General features: G+C 36.2%; 4 protein-coding genes across 5 annotated transcripts; all 4 read left to right on the top strand.

Annotated features, from left to right (window-relative positions):
- The first annotated feature begins 1,640 nt into the window (after positions 1–1,640).
- On the top strand, positions 1,641–7,051 carry LOC149732159 (uncharacterized). Of its 2 annotated transcripts, none has more exons than XM_089883554.1 (20): positions 1,641–1,799; positions 1,856–1,933; positions 2,321–2,464; positions 2,627–2,794; positions 2,915–3,217; positions 3,330–3,473; positions 3,550–3,849; positions 3,912–4,052; positions 4,134–4,202; positions 4,263–4,430; positions 4,600–4,749; positions 4,835–4,882; positions 4,967–5,116; positions 5,255–5,404; positions 5,464–5,520; positions 5,621–5,764; positions 5,871–6,017; positions 6,094–6,450; positions 6,530–6,664; positions 6,747–7,051. In XM_089883554.1, the coding sequence occupies exons 2-20, from the start codon at positions 1,891–1,893 to the stop codon at positions 6,941–6,943; spliced, it is 3,015 nt and encodes a 1,004-aa protein (XP_089739680.1). In that variant the 5' UTR covers positions 1,641–1,799; positions 1,856–1,890; the 3' UTR covers positions 6,944–7,051. The 2 variants fall into 2 exon arrangements, with proteins under 2 accessions (XP_089739680.1, XP_089739679.1); XM_089883553.1 differs by having other exon boundaries at positions 3,547–3,849.
- Positions 7,052–11,581: 4,530 nt separating this feature from the next.
- Positions 11,582–13,145, top strand: LOC149732158 (uncharacterized). Its single transcript, XM_089883551.1, has one exon. The coding sequence runs from the start codon at positions 11,659–11,661 to the stop codon at positions 12,259–12,261; it is 603 nt and encodes a 200-aa protein (XP_089739677.1). The 5' UTR covers positions 11,582–11,658; the 3' UTR covers positions 12,262–13,145.
- Positions 13,146–14,677: 1,532 nt separating this feature from the next.
- On the top strand, positions 14,678–16,128 carry LOC149732157 (ras-related protein Rab-3-like). The gene has a single exon (XM_089883550.1). The coding sequence runs from the start codon at positions 14,907–14,909 to the stop codon at positions 15,567–15,569; it is 663 nt and encodes a 220-aa protein (XP_089739676.1). The 5' UTR covers positions 14,678–14,906; the 3' UTR covers positions 15,570–16,128.
- A 28-nt stretch (positions 16,129–16,156) lies between these two features.
- LOC149732156 (transmembrane protein 43-like) lies at positions 16,157–19,273 on the top strand. The gene is made up of 7 exons (XM_089883547.1): positions 16,157–16,295; positions 16,406–16,546; positions 16,669–16,797; positions 17,186–17,400; positions 18,037–18,304; positions 18,531–18,750; positions 18,863–19,273. The coding sequence occupies exons 2-7, from the start codon at positions 16,412–16,414 to the stop codon at positions 19,072–19,074; spliced, it is 1,179 nt and encodes a 392-aa protein (XP_089739673.1). The 5' UTR covers positions 16,157–16,295; positions 16,406–16,411; the 3' UTR covers positions 19,075–19,273.
- Positions 19,274–19,433: the final 160 nt, after the last annotated feature.

Below are 19,433 nucleotides of genomic sequence, written 5' to 3'. Positions count from 1 at the left end.
TTAAGGGTTGCCCCGGGTTATGCCTACGTCATAATCAAATGGTTAATCAACCAATAACAAACCACTTTATTATATTTACACTTAAATAACTAGATTGTGGTATTTTATCTGGCGGGGTGTGCCGTATTTGAAAGTGGCACAACAGGCTGTGTCGCAAGTATGACTACATATTTTCAAATGTTTGCCTGTATTTCCAAATAATACATTATTATGTTTTATTCTAATGTGACTACTTTATTCTAATGAGACTACTAAAATCATACTGTTTTAGACTTGTTTTCGGGAAAATCAATTCCGTGACGTCACTGGTGGTCCTTGATTGAGTGTGCCCTGTATATTCGAAAACAGTCAAAACTAACAATATTATAGGCTGTAGTGTGGTCAGACTTACATTATGGTTGTATAACTAACTGTTCAGTAAAATCCAATCGCTATGTAAAGACCGTGTGTAAAACGAACACAAGTGGAAAATATTTTCATGTTACTAAAGTATGAATTATAATTCATGCGTAAAAAATAATTCTTTGGAAAATTTAAATATGACGGGCATTCAACTCGGTCAGGAATATATAAAGTCGATTCCCTGGCTTAGGTGTACTCTCACAACCCGACAAACAACGTGATCGTTGGTAATGTTAAGCGGATCTTTACTTCCGCAGGAATTTTAAGTTCGGTCTTTGTTTGAACTTTCTGATGGATTTGTTTCCTTTATACACGTGACAACATGCGTCTGGCTTTTGATTAGTAAAATATAGCTTCTGAAGTCACACACTTAGCAACGATTGCTGATTGGCCAAGATCTGTGTTTGCTGCATTTGAGTAGATCCAGAACATTTGTTTTGTTGCAATTTAATGTCCATTGTATCACGTAATGTCTGACCGGAAACAAACGAAAAACGTTTATTTGCACAAACATCTCTCTGTGCAGGTTATCTGACGTAGTTTAAATAATCTTTGTCTAAATTTGGAATAACACACCATGCTTAAATTGTTCTCATTTAAAAATAGCATCTCAAGAGTCGACGTTTGCAGCAAGGCAAACTGCAAATTAATAAAAGCTCTTGATTTTGCCTGAAGGTATGAAGCATATTTTACGTCACGACCAAACGTCTTTCTGCAAAATTTAATTATTCTGTGATATTTTCACTCGAGAGATGCTTACTCGCGCAGGTAATCTTCCCTGCATTGTAAACCAGAACCTGCCTTTACAGCTAACGCACAGGAGAGTATCTTTTTATCTAATGCGTAAACTACGCATGCAGGTTTAATATAAAAAAAAAATTAAATTTATAATTAAAAAAAGGATCCGGGTATCCACGAAAATGGCATTTGTAATGATAACTGTCCTAAAGTTTTAAACATACAAAAACGTTTAATATATTGAAAATAACATTTAAAACAAAACGATGTCATTCCATTGGAATTTTGACGTCAGCGTTTTACGTAAACGGAATCACATGGTTTAATTGTTTAAAAGGAAAAAGGCAGCAACATGAAGAATATAACATGTGACCCACCCATGACAAAAATAATTTTCTTAAAATAAATTTTCCCCGAAGCGATTGCCGACTTAGCTGCGCCCTGAAGCTTCATCCCGCGGCATCTGGGTTGAGTTTCATCGGTTTTAATTTTAAAGAATAAACTAAGCGGAGGCCTACGTGACAGGATATACGACGTCATCAGTTATAGCTATATAAGCGACGGGTTTCAGCCAAAGAATCACAATTGACTCGCGGTATATATCGGTGACACTGATATACCAAGAGACATACAAGGATCTCATAGCTTCTATACAAGAGGTAAGGAAACTGGGATTGTGCTGTTGTGATGAATTTTAATCAACTTTCCTTTTCAGATTTGTTTTAGAAGAAAAGACTTCTGATCATCGCAATGAAGGTTGTGATATTTCTAGCTGCGTTGTGTGCTCTTGCACGTGAGTATAGCTTTGTATGAAACCGCTACAACTTCTACTTAACCACAGTTATCGCTCGTGGCATTTATTGAAGGTGTTTAAATAAGTAATATATAGTAGGGTTGGGGAAGATGGGACACCTTTAGCACCTAATATCCAAATATCCTGATCGTTTTTTTAAACAATTAACAACGATCTATATGTAAGTCGTATGGATACAGTTTTATAATTCCTTGAATGATCTTTGTTTACTACCAAACATGACAAGAAAATAGAATGAGAAGGTGTCCCATTTTTTCCCACCCTAATATATAGGCCAAAAGAGTTCTTTTATAACTTTATATTAAGCAAAATTAATCCTTTTTTTATAACTGAATTGAATCACGATACGTGTTTTCCTAATTGTAGATTGCAACGGTCAACTTTCACCAAATGCTCTGTGTCAAATTACCTGCGAACGAAATGAATCTTGCCCATCAAAGGACCAGATGCACTCAATTGTATTGAGCAAAGGAGCTACTTGCATTCGCTGCATGTTCAACGCTTGTACAAGTAAGGGATTTTCTATTTACCTTACACCAGTATACTTCAATCACAATGTTTTAGAAAATTTGCTGCAAAACAATGTTTTCACAGCTAATCGTTTTCCAAATCTACAGAAATATTAGAAATCACATTGTTAAGTCGTTATTTCAAACTGACACTTCTTTCTAGATCCATCAGACAATCATCTCGTCAACACAGATAATAACTGTTTGATCACCGCATTTGGTGAATGTTCCTCCAACCAAAGATGTCCTGGTTATTCACAACAGGAACAAACAAGCCACAATAATTGTGAAACTTGCAAACAAAATTGCATAAACACTCATTACCCGAATGGTAAGTTACTTTTATGGTTAAAGAACTTACTACGCATAGGCTACAAATCAAACTTTAGACCTAAAAGTATATTCTTCGTTTAAAATAATATTCGTTTAGGATTTAATCTCTCTATTTTAGAACCTCAAATAGACAACGATCCCACGACCTCCCAATTGACAACCAACATCAGACCAGCGAGTATCCGACCCGGCAGAACTGAATTCTCTCCACAGAACCAGGGGCTTTCAAACGGACCAAACCGTCTTATACCTGGCTTTCCTGGTAGAAGACCTGGTCCTCCTCACGGACGACCTGGCCCACCGAGACGTCGGTGTATGATCTCGTGTGTTGCACCGGATAAATGTCCAACCAAACGTGAAGTGAGACATAAAATGCAGAACACGAGTTTCGAATGTGTTGGATGCGTAATGGATAAATGCGGTGAGTACAAATTTAATATTATTCGCTGTATCAGAAAACCATGTACAATTCGCCCAGTTAAAAATGTCAACTGGTTAAGTCAGTTATCAAAACTTTTGTGTTTATTTGACAGGCCCAGGACATCGTAATCGCAGCATCCAATGCATTGAATCAGCATTCACAGCATGTCCTATGTGTCCACCGAGATCTGCAGAAGAAAACCAACGCATGGAGAGGTGTGAGGCATGTTTACTGACGTGCAAGCGCAACAGAACTGGTAAAGTTCAGTTTTTAGAATATGTGTTGCTCAATGTATGAAATAACTATACACATTAACACAAATTTTAAAGCAGAAACAAGTTTACCCGAAGATTCTGCAAGACCACACCCACACCCGAGGCCAGGCCCAGGTCCACGGCCTGGTCCGCGACCACGCCCAGGACCCCGTCCATTTCCCGGGCCACGCCCATTTCCCGGACCCCACCCTGGACCACGACCATTTCCTGGGCCCCACCCAAGGCCACACCCTCACCCTCCTATACGCTGCATGAGAGCTTGCATTGGTCCAGATAAATGCCCCACACGTAGAGAAGCTCATGAAAAGATGAGAAACACAACCTTCCAATGCATCGGTTGCGTTATGGATAAATGCGGTAATTTTTGTGTTTTTTTGTCATTAATGCCATAAGTATGAAACTAACGCTTTTAAATACAGGACCGAGAGTTCATAACCGAAGCAGAAACTGTGTCGTGGACGCTCTAATTGAATGTTCTTCATGTAAAACACCGTCGGCAGCTGAACAGCATAGGATGGAGAGTTGTGAAACTTGTGTTCGTGCTTGTTTTCCACATCAAGGTATGTTATAATTTTAACCTTACATTTAGACGCATACCTTAAAAAAACGATTAATAACATAATATATTATATTTTCTACAGGCAACAGGTCAAGAGATTTCTTTCCAGGAATGCATGGAGTCGGTATGCTTCCTATAAGAGGTTTCGGAGGTAAATACATTGTTCAATACCAGCCTAACTTCGGTTCTTACATTTTGTTTTATATTTTAGGTCGTTTATCTGTTTCTGGAGTTGTTTCAACATCCGGGTTTATTGGAAGAAATCGAACTTGCCAAAGAACTTGCGTTTCATCGCAAAGTTGCCCAAGTAGACAAGAAGCACTCAACACGCTCAGGACGACTCGACTTGAATGTAGAAGTTGCGTCCAGGAACGATGCGGTAAAAGTTGGTTTACCTTCTTCTTGTGTTGCAATTCATGTTAATGTTACTAGAATATTACAAACATGACAAACTGTTACAAGACATTTAAAAACTTAACTTTTGTATAATTATATATTATACGAAGAAAACTTATTTTCAAAATAATCCATCAATTCTTTAAACACAGGTCCATATGATCGATCCAACCGAAGTGAGGTTGAAGAGTGCATCACACAAGCACGAGCAGATTGTGACGAATGTCCTACACTCTCATCTGCTGAACAAACTAGAATGAGAACTTGCAAAACATGTCTTCGTGGATGCTTGCCACGTTTGGGTAAGTACCATGTGGCCGAATAATTTGCGTGATAATACGATGATTTTGTTATTATTAAGTCAATTAACACAAATATTTTCTGCAGGTCAAGGTGTGTTTGTTGAACGTGGATTACAAATGCTCAGACGTTCAGGTAATTTTCGCATATAGTTGTATCTTTAAAACATGAGGTGCTCAAATATATAAGATACTTTATGACTCTTCGTATTTTTACCAGGTATGGGAATGGGTGGAAGGAAACCACGTCGTAATGTAACATGTGTTCGGTCATGTATCAGTCCATCTCAATGTCCATCTAAAGTAGAGAAAATCCAAGAACTTCAATCTTTATCAATGCAATGCCGAACCTGTATCATGAGACTGTGTGGTAAGAAACATAATCCTGGATATATTTGGAAAAGTAAAATAGTATGGACAATTGTTTTGTTTATTTCTGTGAGAACTAGGGGTTTGTAAACCTAAAGAAAACTACCGCAATCTTTAAAAGTTGTATTTGTGTTAACAGGCAGAAGACAAGGATCAACAGATGGAGATCATTTGGAATGTTTGACGGAAGCGAGAACTAATTGCACGGAATGTCCGGCCTTGAATCCCGCTCAGGTTGCAAGGAAATTAGCGTGCAAGACTTGCAGAGAAGCTTGTCCAATTGTTGAAGGTATGAACTTAAAACTAATTTTTATTTCAAGTACTAAAACACAATTATATTTTAACTAGGAAGCAACTTGGGCATGCAATTTGGAAACGGACGCTTCCCGATGCTAACACCAAGAGGTAATTTTATAACACAAAATTTAGATATATAGTCTTGAGACATGTTAATTCCACAAAATAGTTGTAAATTTTGCTGAATATTTCTTTGTTTCAAACATAGGTTTTGGACCCCCATTTATGAGGAGGAACAGAACTTGTATGCGCAGTTGTGCAACGAACAACCAATGTCCAACCAGAGGTGAAGCTTGGAACCGTCTTCAGCAAACATCACAAGAATGTCGATCCTGTGTCGTCGAAAGATGCGGTATGTTTAAAACCAACCTTGGAAGTTTTGCATTGCATTTAAGATACATTAGAATATAATATACACAGAGTTTAATGTAAATCATTTCAATTACCACATTTTACAGGACCATTCAACAGAGCCAATAGAAGCGAGGTGGCCGATTGCATCACAGAAGCAAAGGCTGAATGTACAGGATGTCCAACCTTATCGTCAAGTGAACAAACCAACATGAGAAGTTGTAGAAGATGCATTCGCGACTGCGATGTTGATGGTAAATTTTATTCATCATCAAAACATAAAAAAGTCAAAATATATAACGACTTTCTTAACGCTTTGTTTCTTTACAGATGATGATGTTTCTGTTGGATTCGTTGGCATCGAGTTTGGAATGTTTAGAATGTGGCCTTTCGGATTACTGGGTATGGAAGGAAACGATACCGAACATGAGGTGTCTGGTATGTTCCCTGAACTAGTTGAATCGATGTTCGGACCAACAAGTTTTAATGAAGAAGACCACGATGGCGACAGCTATGATGACGACATGAATGATGACGACATGAATAATGACGACACTGATAATGACGACACCGATGATGACGACGATGAGTCCAACAACATGAACCCAGGAGGAATGAGACCAATGGGTGGAGGACCGGGAAGCCCAACATCCGGAAGAGGAGGATTTAGTTCTGGTGGACTTGGAGGTAAAAACTTGTGTCATTCTTACATTTAGATTTCTTAAATTGTCACGATTTGATTAATGTTGTTCTTAACTTGGTTTAGGAGCCTCGTCACCAGCTATGAGACAGTGTATGCAAGGATGTGCAACTAACAACGCGTGTCTTACAAGATCTCAAGCTTGGTCCGCAATAAGAAGCACAACGACAGGGTGTATTTCCTGCGTAAGGCAGCAATGCGGTAAGTATGCAGTAAGACTGCTAATCGTATATGGGAGAAATCTATATGAAGTAGAGCACGGTTATTAACTTTGTCAACACAGGCACAACTCAACCGCAACAAATGAACGAGATATCGAGCTGTGTGATCTCTGCTCGAATCAACTGCCCGTCTTGTCCACGGCCTTCTACGGTGGAACAAATGCAAATGCAGCAATGCCGCACTTGCCTTGTTAACTGCGTAAGGTCCAGTTCAGGACTGGCCTCTGCTGGTTTGGACACCTTTAGAAAGTCGGGGTGATATATGCGTATAACCTTATATCGTCGTATTTGTGATGCATTTATATTATAATCGCTATTTGGCCGTTCTTCTAATTATACAAAACTGAAATAAATTGCTTGATTGATATTCCTACTAAACTTTACTGAGAAAAGTACGCGCCGCTTAACGCGGATATCGAGCCAAATAAGAGTTTAAGAATTTGAGGAATACATAGGAGTGCGTTATAGAAAAGACGAGATGTTATTATAACGGTGAATATACAGCAGAAACCTTAATACAGGTCAATAGTCGGGTGGGGAAGACGGGACAGCTTTAGCGCACAATATCCCAACAACTATCTATGGGATTTCTAAGGATACGGTTTTATAATTCTGCGAATGTTCTTTGTTTACTAAAAAATGGGGCGACAAAATAGAATGAAAAGATGTTTATTATTCCCCACCCTACTATATGTTCCCATATTATAAACTTTAAAATTAAAGGCTGAACAACGTATACAGGGAGGTGCTCTATGCGAAGTCTGTTGCCGTATATATATCGCTAATCGAGTCTCGAGCCTGGAAACATTGCTGGTGTTCCTGCAATTACTTGTTGAATATTTAAAAACAAAAAAATGTTTTAAACCGAACAACTTTTTTTGTTTACCTTTCTAGGGTGACAAAGAAAAAGAAAGCGACAAAGGAAATAAAGTTTTGTAATATTTACATCGGTGTTTTTTTTCTTTAGTATGTATTCGATTGTGCATGCACAGGAATCAACGAATTGGGTGAAAGTGTAGTTGTCATAGGGTTCAATAATTTAACTGCTGTGTAGCTGTGTCTACATATTCAATTGTGCTGTGTTTGCCCTAATAAAACTGATTCGTTGACTGGTTCACAATCAATTTTTCTATTATGTGCCCTTAAATTACTAATCCTCCCGAATGTTTTATTGCAGTTTACACATTTAAAGGGCGTTTCTCCAGAATGAGATACTTTGTGAATTGTAACATGTTTCTTGCGTTTGAATGATTTTGGACACAAATCACACTTAAATCAACGCTTATATATATAAGCGTTGCTTAAATGGTCTTTCCCCCGTGTGAATAAGCTCATGTAAGTTGAGATGTCCTCGGTGTATAAATGACTTGTCGCAATGTTTGCACGTGTGTGGTTTTGCACCAATGTGAATTCGACGGTGTTTCTTCAGCGTACCAACATCAACAAAACATTTGTCACAAAGTTCACACATGTGAGGTCTGTGTTTCTCGTGAATTCTCTTGTGGTGATCTTTTAGATCACGAAGTTCATGGAAAGCCTTTTCACAAATTTTACATTTGAACGGCCTCTCACTGGTGTGAGTTCGCAAATGCACCAACAGTCTGCTTCGATGTTTCAATTCCTTCTCACAAACAATGCATCTGGTTCTATTTTTTAATTGTGATTCACTGTCCAAAATTTACTGAGCTGTTCGTTGAACACCAGACATTTTGATTTTACACCAATTGTATCTTAGCTGATAACAATTTTTGAGTTAACGAAAAAAACTCAAAAAACGGGTAATATGGTATAAGATAGAAAATGTTTTCATTCTATTTTTTTGTTGATTTAATAGGACGTAAACAAACAACGTTTACAGAAGTAATCGCATTTTTAATTGTTTACAACACAATCGAAATGTGGGATTTAGGTGCTAACGGTATCCCATCTTACCCCACAAAACTATATAACTTCATGTCAGGATGTTCACTAGACATTATCATATAGTGCAAGAATAATAGTAGAGTGGGGGAGATAGGACACCTTTTCATTCTATTTTCTCGTTCCATTTGGTAAACAATAAACATTCAAAGAATTTTAAAACCGCATCCTCATGACTTCCATAGACCATTGTTAATTGTTTAAAACACTATCAGGATATTTGGATATTATGTGCTAAAGGTGTCCCATCTTCCCTCACCCCACTATATGTCCTGTTATTGTTCTACTCTATAGCGCTTTACAACACATTGTATGTATATATAACTTATCTAGTTAATGTAATTGGCAACCACCTACAACGTATCGTTACTAGTCTAGCACTCTTTCAGAAAACAATGTTCTAAATTAGTATAGAAGCATTTTTGCAGACATATGAAAGTGAATAATCTAACAACTCGCCGAACTGGCACACCACCCCAACAACTATATAGTAGGACTTTAATCTTTCCCACGACTAAGTTGGTCTGCGTCTAATATATCTGGTTGTGGTAAAATGATACGATGAACAAAATAGACCACAAGCGGACTTATTGACAGTCAGTAAAAGTTTTGTTTTATCCAGATGCTCAGATTCTAAATAAAGTTTGGTTCTAGAACAAAAACTGTCAATGACGTAACAGTCAATACCAGAACAGCAGCTTTGTTACAAAACAATACCCGATATGTGTATCAAAACGTAGCTAAAGGTTCTCAACCGATTTTTATGAGTTTTCTTCAGTAGTGTAGAAACTAGAAACGGGCAAAGTTTTTATGTGAAATCCCATACACTTAACTTTATCAGTACTAACGCACAATGTGGAATAATAACACACGGCACCGCACCCGTTACGATTGCACAACTTCCTACTCTTGGAAACGGAAATATTCATCCACCAGACAAACCATAGATCCCACGGTCTTATTTAAAATGAAGGATTCATAATTGTGACAATGATGTTTAGCTATATAGTTAGGGTGGGGGGAGACGGGACAAATTTAGCGCATAATATCCAAATATCCTGATCGTATTTTTAACAATTAACTGCAGTCAATGGGAATCATGAAGATATGGTTTTATAATTCTTTATTCTTTAAATGTTTTTTGTTTTTTACTAAATGGGAGATAAATATAGAAAGAAAAGTCGTCCCAGCTTTCCCCACCCTACTATATATATATAAATGCTCATACGTATAACGTCAAAGCTAATAGCTCTATATTTATTTGATATTCTTGTTTTCCGTTTCGTTTATGTTTTGTGTGTTTATTTCAACAGTTTAAGTTCACTCCACTCATTGCTGCTTTCATTCGCATTCCTATTCGTGGTAACTCTTGTTTTTACGTATATTTTGTCACAAGATCGACTGCAGGCATATACGCACTATACGCATATGCAGCATGTCAGTAAAGCGAGAGTTTTGGCGCTTTTGCGCGTACAGTGTTGCTGTTTCTTATATTTCTATTGTGTGGATGAGTTTGTAAGAAGTTCTATGGGCTTATCTAGAACGATAGTTGCATGGCGGAAGTCGTGGAACCTAACTGCAAAATCTGGAGCCAAATCAAAAACACCCTGCTGTTACGTATCTAAACGTTGCAGTTATCACGCCTTTCTTTTGTTTGTGTGTCTTTTGGCGCGAAATTTTTGCTTTTATAAGCGTGTTGTGGTCCGTAGTAACACGATGTATACAAGAGTGAACTGAGTTACGTGTTGTTGTGAGTAAGAGGAATAAGCACGACGGTTACCTACAGTCATTAAGTCGTGGTATCGCCGCCTATTGGTCAATATGTGGTTAAGTGTCCCCCCGTTATATTTAGAGTAATTAACAGCACCAGCTTCGAGAAACTTTCGATAGTTAATTCGAATAAAATCCATCTGTAACTCTTAAAACCGTAACACAGCACTAACGAATATATAAATCGCACAATATAAATCGATAATAACTCACACCATAGCGAGAAAACAAGCTCACCAGAATATATGTCGTACAATCAAGGTTTAAGGGTCTCAGACAGTTTAGGTTTTACAAGTTCAAACACTTGAACAATCGTATTTATAACCGGTCAGAGGTGACGTGGAAATTAAGTGAAAATGATTTTAATCAATATTTTATTACCGAAGGAAATCCCGGGTATATATAATCGGAATAAAACAAATGAAAGAAAATCATATCGCCATAACAAATAAAAGTACAAGAAAACTAAATTTGACGCAGACTGATAAGTACATTCAATATTCGCAACAATTTATTGATTTGAACGTTCCACAAGTTCGTTGCTTCAGCGGTTAACTACTGGCAAAATACTTCACAAAATGTTCCGTTTGTAATGTTCAGTTTAGGGGTCTGAATTTAAACAAACAATTTCGCCGATGAAAAGGCACGTCTCTTATACCATGCAAGTAATGCCATATTATGGACCAGGGCACCAGGCTTTAAAATAAACGGGTATTACTGATGTTTACTGCGGAAAAAGTTTTATAATCACCATAATTGCATCACCGCAGGCAATCAAGCAGTTTTCTTTTTTGGAAGTGCAGGAACAAGTTTAACGGTCGCACCCATCTCTAAAGACTCCATAACACTATAGGTCGACAGCTCGGTTCATTCAAAGTTAGTAGGTCCATACTAACTTTGGGTTCATTATACGCACAAACGAGCGGTACTATAGCTAAGGGGCATATATAGTTTCCTGCTTTCCTGCAAAAACGCAAGATGTGTCGCTCAATCATAAACACAGTTACGCCAGATATACACTCTCTATATAGCTTAGTAGGCCTACAGCAGCTTTTTTAGAGTTTATGTAAAAACGTTTTGTGCCAGTGTAAATGCGTTATACTTTTACGCAGTTTTATGTACGTTTAGACGAATGGTTTTATTGAATATCTGGTGTAGCTAGTCGTTAAAAGAATGTGAGGGTTTTGTTTGTTTAGTCACTTTTTATATGACATTATTTTGCTTCATTTTAGCCAATGGTATATATGTTAGTGTGAAATTATCCAGGGTGACAACTACAACAGAATGTCTGTTGTTCAACGGACAGCTCAGCAAATTTTGGACAGTGAATCACAATTAAAGAATAGAACCAGATGCGTTGTTTGTGAGAAGGAATTGAAACATCGAAGCAGACTGTTGGTGCATTTGCGAACTCACACCGGTGAAAGGCCGTTCAAATGTAAAATTTGTAAAAAGGCTTTTAATGAACTTCGTGATCTAAAAGATCACCACAAGAGAATTCACGAGAAACACAGACCTCACATGTGTGAATTTTGTGACAAATCTTTTGTTGATGTTGGTACGCTGAAGAAACACCGTCGAATTCACATTGGTGCAAAACCACACACGTGCAAACATTGCGACAAGTCATTCATACACCGAGGACATCTCAACTTACATGAGCTTATTCACACAGGGGAAAGACCATTTAAGTGTGATTTGTGTCCAAAATCATTCAAACGCAAGGAACATGTTACAATTCACAAAGTATCTCATTCTGGAGAAAAGCCCTTTAAATGTAAAAACTGCAATAAAACATTCGGGATGATTGGTAGTTTAAGGGCACATAATAGAAAGGTTGATTGTGTACCAGTCAACGCCTCAGGTTTAAAAGAATTGACTTGTTAAAGAGTTGCTATTGTTTCATAATATACTTGGGTGGAGAAAGAGGGGACGCCTTTAGCATAAAATATCTAAATGTCCTGATTGTATTTTAAATAATTAACAACGGGCTATGCAAGTCGTGGGGATACGATTTTATAATTCGTTTAATGTTCGTTGTTTACTATCAAATGGGACGAGACAATAGAAGAAAATTATGTCCCATCTTTCCCCACTCTACTAGACTTTGTTACTTTTGATGTTTTGTTACAGTAGGGTGAGGACTGGGGAATATGGGACACCTTTTCATTCCATTTTCTTGTTTCAATCGGTATACTTCTTGTAGCGGACAATATTGCGCATGCGAAGTAGGTCGGAACAAAAATAATGACCACCCGGTCCAAATTTATTACGACTCCCCGTTGAAAACGTTCCAAACTCGTTTACACGTTAAAACTTTAGTTTTTGATTTAAAGTCAGCAGAACTGAGTTAGGTATGTTATTTGAAGCCCATAAGCAAGTACTATACTAACAAACTTATTTTATGCTGGTTTAATTAGCATATTTTACTTAATTTACTAACACTTCTCATTCAAAATTACTTGTAAAATCTCTATCTATGTACAAATTTTCATTTTTCGTTGGTATGCCCCTTTAGAATAGAAATTGAATACTTGAATGTAGGGATATGGTATCCCACCAGCACGGAAACCAACAATATGACGATGAATCCAATGTAAATTGAATGCAATTTTGTTTAGGGGTGTTATACCCAGAGCCATAGACTTTGGTTATACCAATGTAAATAACTATTATAACTAGTTATATATACATTGGTTATACCGAAGCCAATGCATTTGGCACTGCTCAATGGTAAAAGGCTTATTCAAATAAAAAAAAAAAAAACGAGTAAAATCGAGTAACTTACACAGCGTAGTGTACAGAACAAACACAGTACAAACAATACCAGATTCGACTATTTACAATACAAGTATCATGTAGTATACATACAGAATATTTAAATTGCTTTTATCACTATATTAAGTATTAAAAAATGACGATAAATCGACATAAATATAACAAAAGTCTTGTGATAGTAGTCTCGAGCAGACTTTTCAATGAAGAATAAAAAAGGAAACATTTTTTCTGAAGCAGAACGACAACGGAGCAGAATGTTTGCCCAAATGTAGTTACGCTTTGTTTCCGTGTTTGCTGTTACGCAGCCTATACCAAGACGCTAAGTTGTAAATGTAGAAATGGTATCTTGTTAAACTGTTGTACAGGAAATATTCGCGTGCTCGATGTGTTAAAATTACAACAATTACCATTTTTTATCTTAAAAAAAAGTTTGTAGATGTGGGCAAGCCTGTTTAAATTCTAATTTGTATCGTTGTCGCATTTTGTTTTAATGCTTTAGTTTCAGTACTTGGTATAAGTAGTTTATGAAAAGCTATTTAGTTTTATTTGTGTTAGTTATAAAGTTTTACAATGCAATTATACAAATTCCTTTTTTGTGGTGGGAGTATTAAGCTATTAACACATTAATATAAAAAAAGTCTTTGTATTGCAATATTTAATAGTTAGCTCTTGGTTCCATAATAACAAGGGTGTTATTGATATAACTGCCTTGAATTTCAATGCTTGAGAGATATGTTATCTTAAATTGTTTTTGTAGCAATAAAGAAGAAAGGGATAGGATACGATATTTTTACTATTTATCAACAGTGTAATTCTATACAACTCCACTGTAATTTACCCCCCATGTTGTTATGCCACAATAAGCAATGATAATATTAAACATTAAATATTTGCAGTGTTAATTATTTATTTTTTATTCTACCTAGCTGAAGTAGTGAAGTGTATATATATGTAACTGCAGTTTGTAACAAATGACATGTTTTAAGTAGTTTTTCTGTTAGATGCACAGTTTAGACAAGTAAATAAACTGACATCTGTCTTTGTTTGTTAAAAATTAGCTAATAATTTATTCATGTTGTGCCTAAACAACTGTAAACAGAAAACCCATTTGCATTTTTATGAAATATTTTCAAGCAAAAGACTTATTTTTGTAGTTTTGGAAAAATAGTGGGATAAAAATTTAAGTTTTTGAATTTTTCATTACAATTAATAACCCCACATTTAAGGACAACAGTTTCTAAACCCTTAACCAACCTTTGGTAAGGCTTAAACCAAATCCCCATAGTGATTGACTTTTTTATGTCATATTATCATTTTTATCTTTCCAATTTCGAATTTCCTACTTAAATTGTCAATATAAATTGTGAATTGGGTTAGCTGAGTTTTGTAATTAATAAAACTCAATATTGTTTACCTTAAATTTGCACTGCCATTATCAGTAAAGGAGGAAATATCTAATTAATAATTAATCTTTCTACAATTGTTATTCGGAAATTTTAATTTTTTCTTTTTATTTTAAAAGAAAAGTTCGGTTTACTTTTTATACAACAGCTGCTGTACTGTTTGATAAATTAGAAACTCAGCTGTAACGCTTCACCACTCAACAAAGCATTAATCATCGTTTCAACAGCCAGCTTTGCCGTGGACGCTATTGTTTAACATTCATTCATTCACGGAATATTTGTACAGGGGGCGTACACATTCTTAAACTGGTTCAGACTTTGTGTTTTTAGCAAGCGTGTAATAGTACGAATATGGCAAACTCCAATGCAGTCCAACAGCAGCAAAAAGATGCGGCAGATCAAAATTTTGACTACATGTTTAAGTTGTTAATTATTGGTAACAGCAGTGTTGGTAAAACCTCCTTTCTGTTTCGATATGCTGATGATTCATTTACAAGTGCATTTGTCTCCACGGTGGGAATTGACTTCAAAGTGAAAACAGTATTTCGGCAAGACAAACGAGTGAAACTGCAAATATGGGACACCGCTGGACAAGAGCGTTACAGGACAATTACTACAGCTTATTACAGAGGGGCGATGGGCTTTATCTTAATGTATGACATCACAAATGAAGAATCTTTTAACAGTGTTCAAGATTGGTCAACCCAGATTAAAACGTATTCTTGGGATAATGCTCAAGTAACGTTGGTTGGCAACAAATGTGACATGGAGGACGAAAGAGTGATTTCAACTGAACGAGGAAAGCAACTTGCTGATCAACTTGGATTTGAGTTTTTCGAAACTAGTGCAAAAGATAATGTAAATGTGAAGCAAGTGTTCGAACGTCTGGTGGACCTCATTTGTGTGAAGATGTCTGAAAGCCTGGAATCTGATCCTTCACTAGGAAATGCCAACAAAGGCACACGTCTGACTGAAAATGATCAAGATCAAGCTGCTGGGAACTGCGCTTGTTGAGCTGTTGCTTAATTGTGGATTCCTCGTCTCCTCATTCAACTTTTATATAGTCGATGTCTTCAAACATTTAGTTTTTGCATTGTCGTAAATTTCATTTTCCTAATGTTGTATGCTATCAAAGCATTAGCTGTGTAGTGGTACTATGTATGTTAGAAAACTCGTCAACGTTACATATAAATACATATTATGTATAAAAGACCATTCCTTATACAAAAAAAGGTATGAAGCATCATTTTTTCTGCACTTAAAATGCATTTCTTTCTGTCTTGTAAATTATATATATATATTTGAGTTAAGTATCATGGCACGGTGCGATTTTGTTTAGTTACTTGCACAAAATTATCCGAATAATAAAAGACGTGCAATATAAACTTATTAACGGTTGAAAGGTTACTTTCCTGGATGATAAACTCATGTGAATTTCGTTGTTCTGATGTCAACAGTTGATTTTTACTGCCATTCCTTAGTTGCATATATTGCTTTTACCATTATTGTGCAGTTGGTTTTAGAATTGGGTGTAAAATGAGCGTAATGTTGAAAATAAAAACTACTAGATGTATATTTCTTGCAATATAAACTATGAGGAAGGTAGTTAAGGTTGTAGTTGCTGTACATGTGCATTATATACCTGTAATGTTTTGTATAGGAATGCATGAAAGATAGGATAAGTTCCTTTATTGTACCAAATGGACGATTGATACAAAAACATACATCTTTTCATCAAACGTAAGTATGTGGCCATATTTTTTTACTCTTGAAAGTGAAAAACAGTAGGTTAAGTTCTAAAACGGAGTTCTTCGAGACATGTATCATATGGGGTTGATATTATTTTGCAGGTGAACATGAAGGACCAGCACAGAAGAGTTACCCATCGCCATAAACCGGGATTTTTGGAAAGAGTTGGTAACAGCTGTATGGGTGTTTTAGTTGGAATCTGTGTGTTTCTCATTTCAATCATCTTACTTTACTATAACGAGGTTAGGCAAGCTGCAATGCCCTGCTTGAGTATGGAACAGATGTTCTCGCATTCTATGTAAAATGCTGTGCATTATTAATTTATTAGCTCATTGGAAAGGCCAGCACGCATTTTCTATTGCAGGGACGATCAGTTGCTGTGGCAATAATGCTGGAGGAAGGTTTAAACAGCGTTGCTTCCCTGGAAATGTCATCTAAATGGCAATTCAATGGAAAACTTGTTCATCACATCGGCTTACTTGAAGCAGAAAATGTAAGAATATTGATTTTTTTCCTGGAACATAGTCAAGTCTTTTAGTCCTACCCTACTAATAACAGTCACTTCAAAATGTAAATAATATCTCTGTTTAATACCAAATGTTTCCATACAAATAAGAATGGAAACACATTCTTTGATAATAGAAATGTATTTTAAAAGTATCTATTTATGTTGTACATATTAATCAATGCATAGGTTTGTATTGGTCAGGGTTATAAAAGAAAACAAAACCAAACTTGAAATAACAGATGCACCTTGTTGGTGTACAAAGTATAAAATTTTACACCTAAGCTAATATGTGTGTTGCTGTGTCGCCATGTAAAGATAATCAAGAAACATTTATTTATTAATTATGCTTAATAATGCTCTCCATTGTACAAAGGATATTCAAGATGATTACTACAAGATAAAACTGCCCTGCGTCAAATTGAAACGGACTGTTGAAATGTATCAGTGGATTGAGCATTCACAAAGCAAGGAAACCAATGTTGGTGACAAGATTGAGACAGAGACAACATACACATATGATTTGGAATGGTCATCTACTTTATCACAAAGTCGGAATTTTGCTGAAGAAATAGGTCATACTAATCCAAGGTTTAAATGCTTTACATTCAATTCATTTCCCTAAGCAATATAGACATTAACCAAGTTGCCTTGGGATTTCCACTAATCAGTGAAAAGTAGAGCAGAAAATTGATTTGTATTGGAAATCCATATGTATTCCTATTCCATGCAGCTGTAATCCTGCATTTTCTCCAATATTCAGATAATTGCCTACATCTGTTCTGTTTCTCAATAACTATAGGTTTTAAAATAATGAATTTTTATAGCACTGAATGTGCCAATGTATAAACATCAGTATTTTGTTCATGAAACAACCAGACGAGTATTTGACACATATTTCAAGTGTTTTGCCTCATGCTTCATTGAAATATGCATACAACGTTGTACGTATAGGGTACTTTTAATATGTCTTGCCAATTTGGCATGCGATAGTATATGCTCATGTAACTCCAGCATTGTTTCTAGATAAATCCTGTTGTTGTTAACAAAGTTGATTAAACTAGCTTAGCAAATCTAAAATATAAACTCTTCTAGGCATAATACGAATCTAAGACAGCTCTATTACCAGATTTAGTTCTACCATCAAAACAACAGTATACCAAACATATTTTCCAGGCTTTCTTTTTTAATTAAAATTATATTAACTTTCTCATGTTTTTGTTTCAGAGATTTTCTTTTAGATTCTACAACTCATTCACTTGAATATGTGACCTCGCAAGGAATAAAGCTATCCGGCACGTTAATAGATAAGATAAATTGGTTTAAAACAATCCATAATCTACCGGTGCCTGAACATTCTAGTAAAGCAACCATACATAAGCACTATTACTATCATGGTGGTGACCTATTGTATCCAGAAGTAGGTGACACAAGGACCTCATTCCAATGTGCCGGTGTTACAAGAGAAACAAACCATGTTGGTAAACGTGACGTGGTAAGTAGATATTGTATATTCCAAGCTTATCCTGTCATAGGATATCTAAGAATATTTTGTTGTGTGTGTTGTTTTTGTACTTGAACTTCTAAGCTAAAAGCCAAGTGTGTTTAAGAAGTTTCTCTTTGTAAATCTTGAAAATGGTTAAAACGCCATAAAGGAATAATACATGGTAAACATAATTATACTTTTTAACCCATTGCTATCTCATATTCTGATTATTTAGGTGAGCATAGTAGCAATGTTAAAGGACGACAAGTTCACGACATACTCCTCAAACAACGGCCATTCCATTGCTTTTCTATATCGTGGTTCAGTATCTGCTGAACAAATATTTAGGTCAGAGGAATCATCAAATAGCACATTAACATGGGCTCTAAGATTCATTGGAATGATTCTAATGTACGTTGGTCTTTCTATAATGACGAATATTATTACCACACTCGGTGAGTCAGTGTAGCGAATGTTCCTAATTGAAATTTCCATAATTCATAAGCGCACTCTTAGTCATTGTGTGCATCGTTCTGATGACCTTATCAAACCTTTACATTACTGCAGTGGATTGGATACCAGTGGTGCGACAAATCGTGGCGTTTAGCGTCGCTAGTTTCAATATGACTCTCACCCTCTTTCTGTCATTGCTTGTCATCGCATTTGGATGGTTGCGGTTTCGTCCACTCTTTGCAACAACTTTAGCAGCCGCGTCATTACTGCCTTGGTTAATATCAAGCAAACGGGCGAGGGCTGCCTTCGATCGGTTCAGTCGATGACGCAATTCTCTATAATGCAACGTAGTCATATTGCCCGGATATCGATCGATCGTTTTCTTGCTCCTAATAATAAAATCTATGCACGAAATCAAACGTTTTTTTAAATCTGTAGCTTATTTATGAAGCCTAGATAACTTAATGTACCGTAATTGGTTACGTAATTTGATTGTAAAAATACACCGGAACTATATGAGTGTAATATACATGTCTTTCTAAATAGCAGTACATAGAAATTTTTGTTAAAGCAGATCACGTTCATCCCAGTCGATGCTGATTAACCTCAGTCCCACTGGGTTCTACGTCATCAAGCGTAGCGTTCTGGCTATAAATACTCGCCATACCAGATAAGGCGATGGAGT

This window comes from Ciona robusta, chromosome 8, assembly GCF_009617815.1.
Source record: "Ciona robusta chromosome 8, ASM961781v2".
Lineage (NCBI taxonomy): Eukaryota > Metazoa > Chordata > Ascidiacea > Phlebobranchia > Cionidae > Ciona > Ciona robusta.
This window is presented reverse-complemented; position numbering and strand designations above follow the sequence as displayed.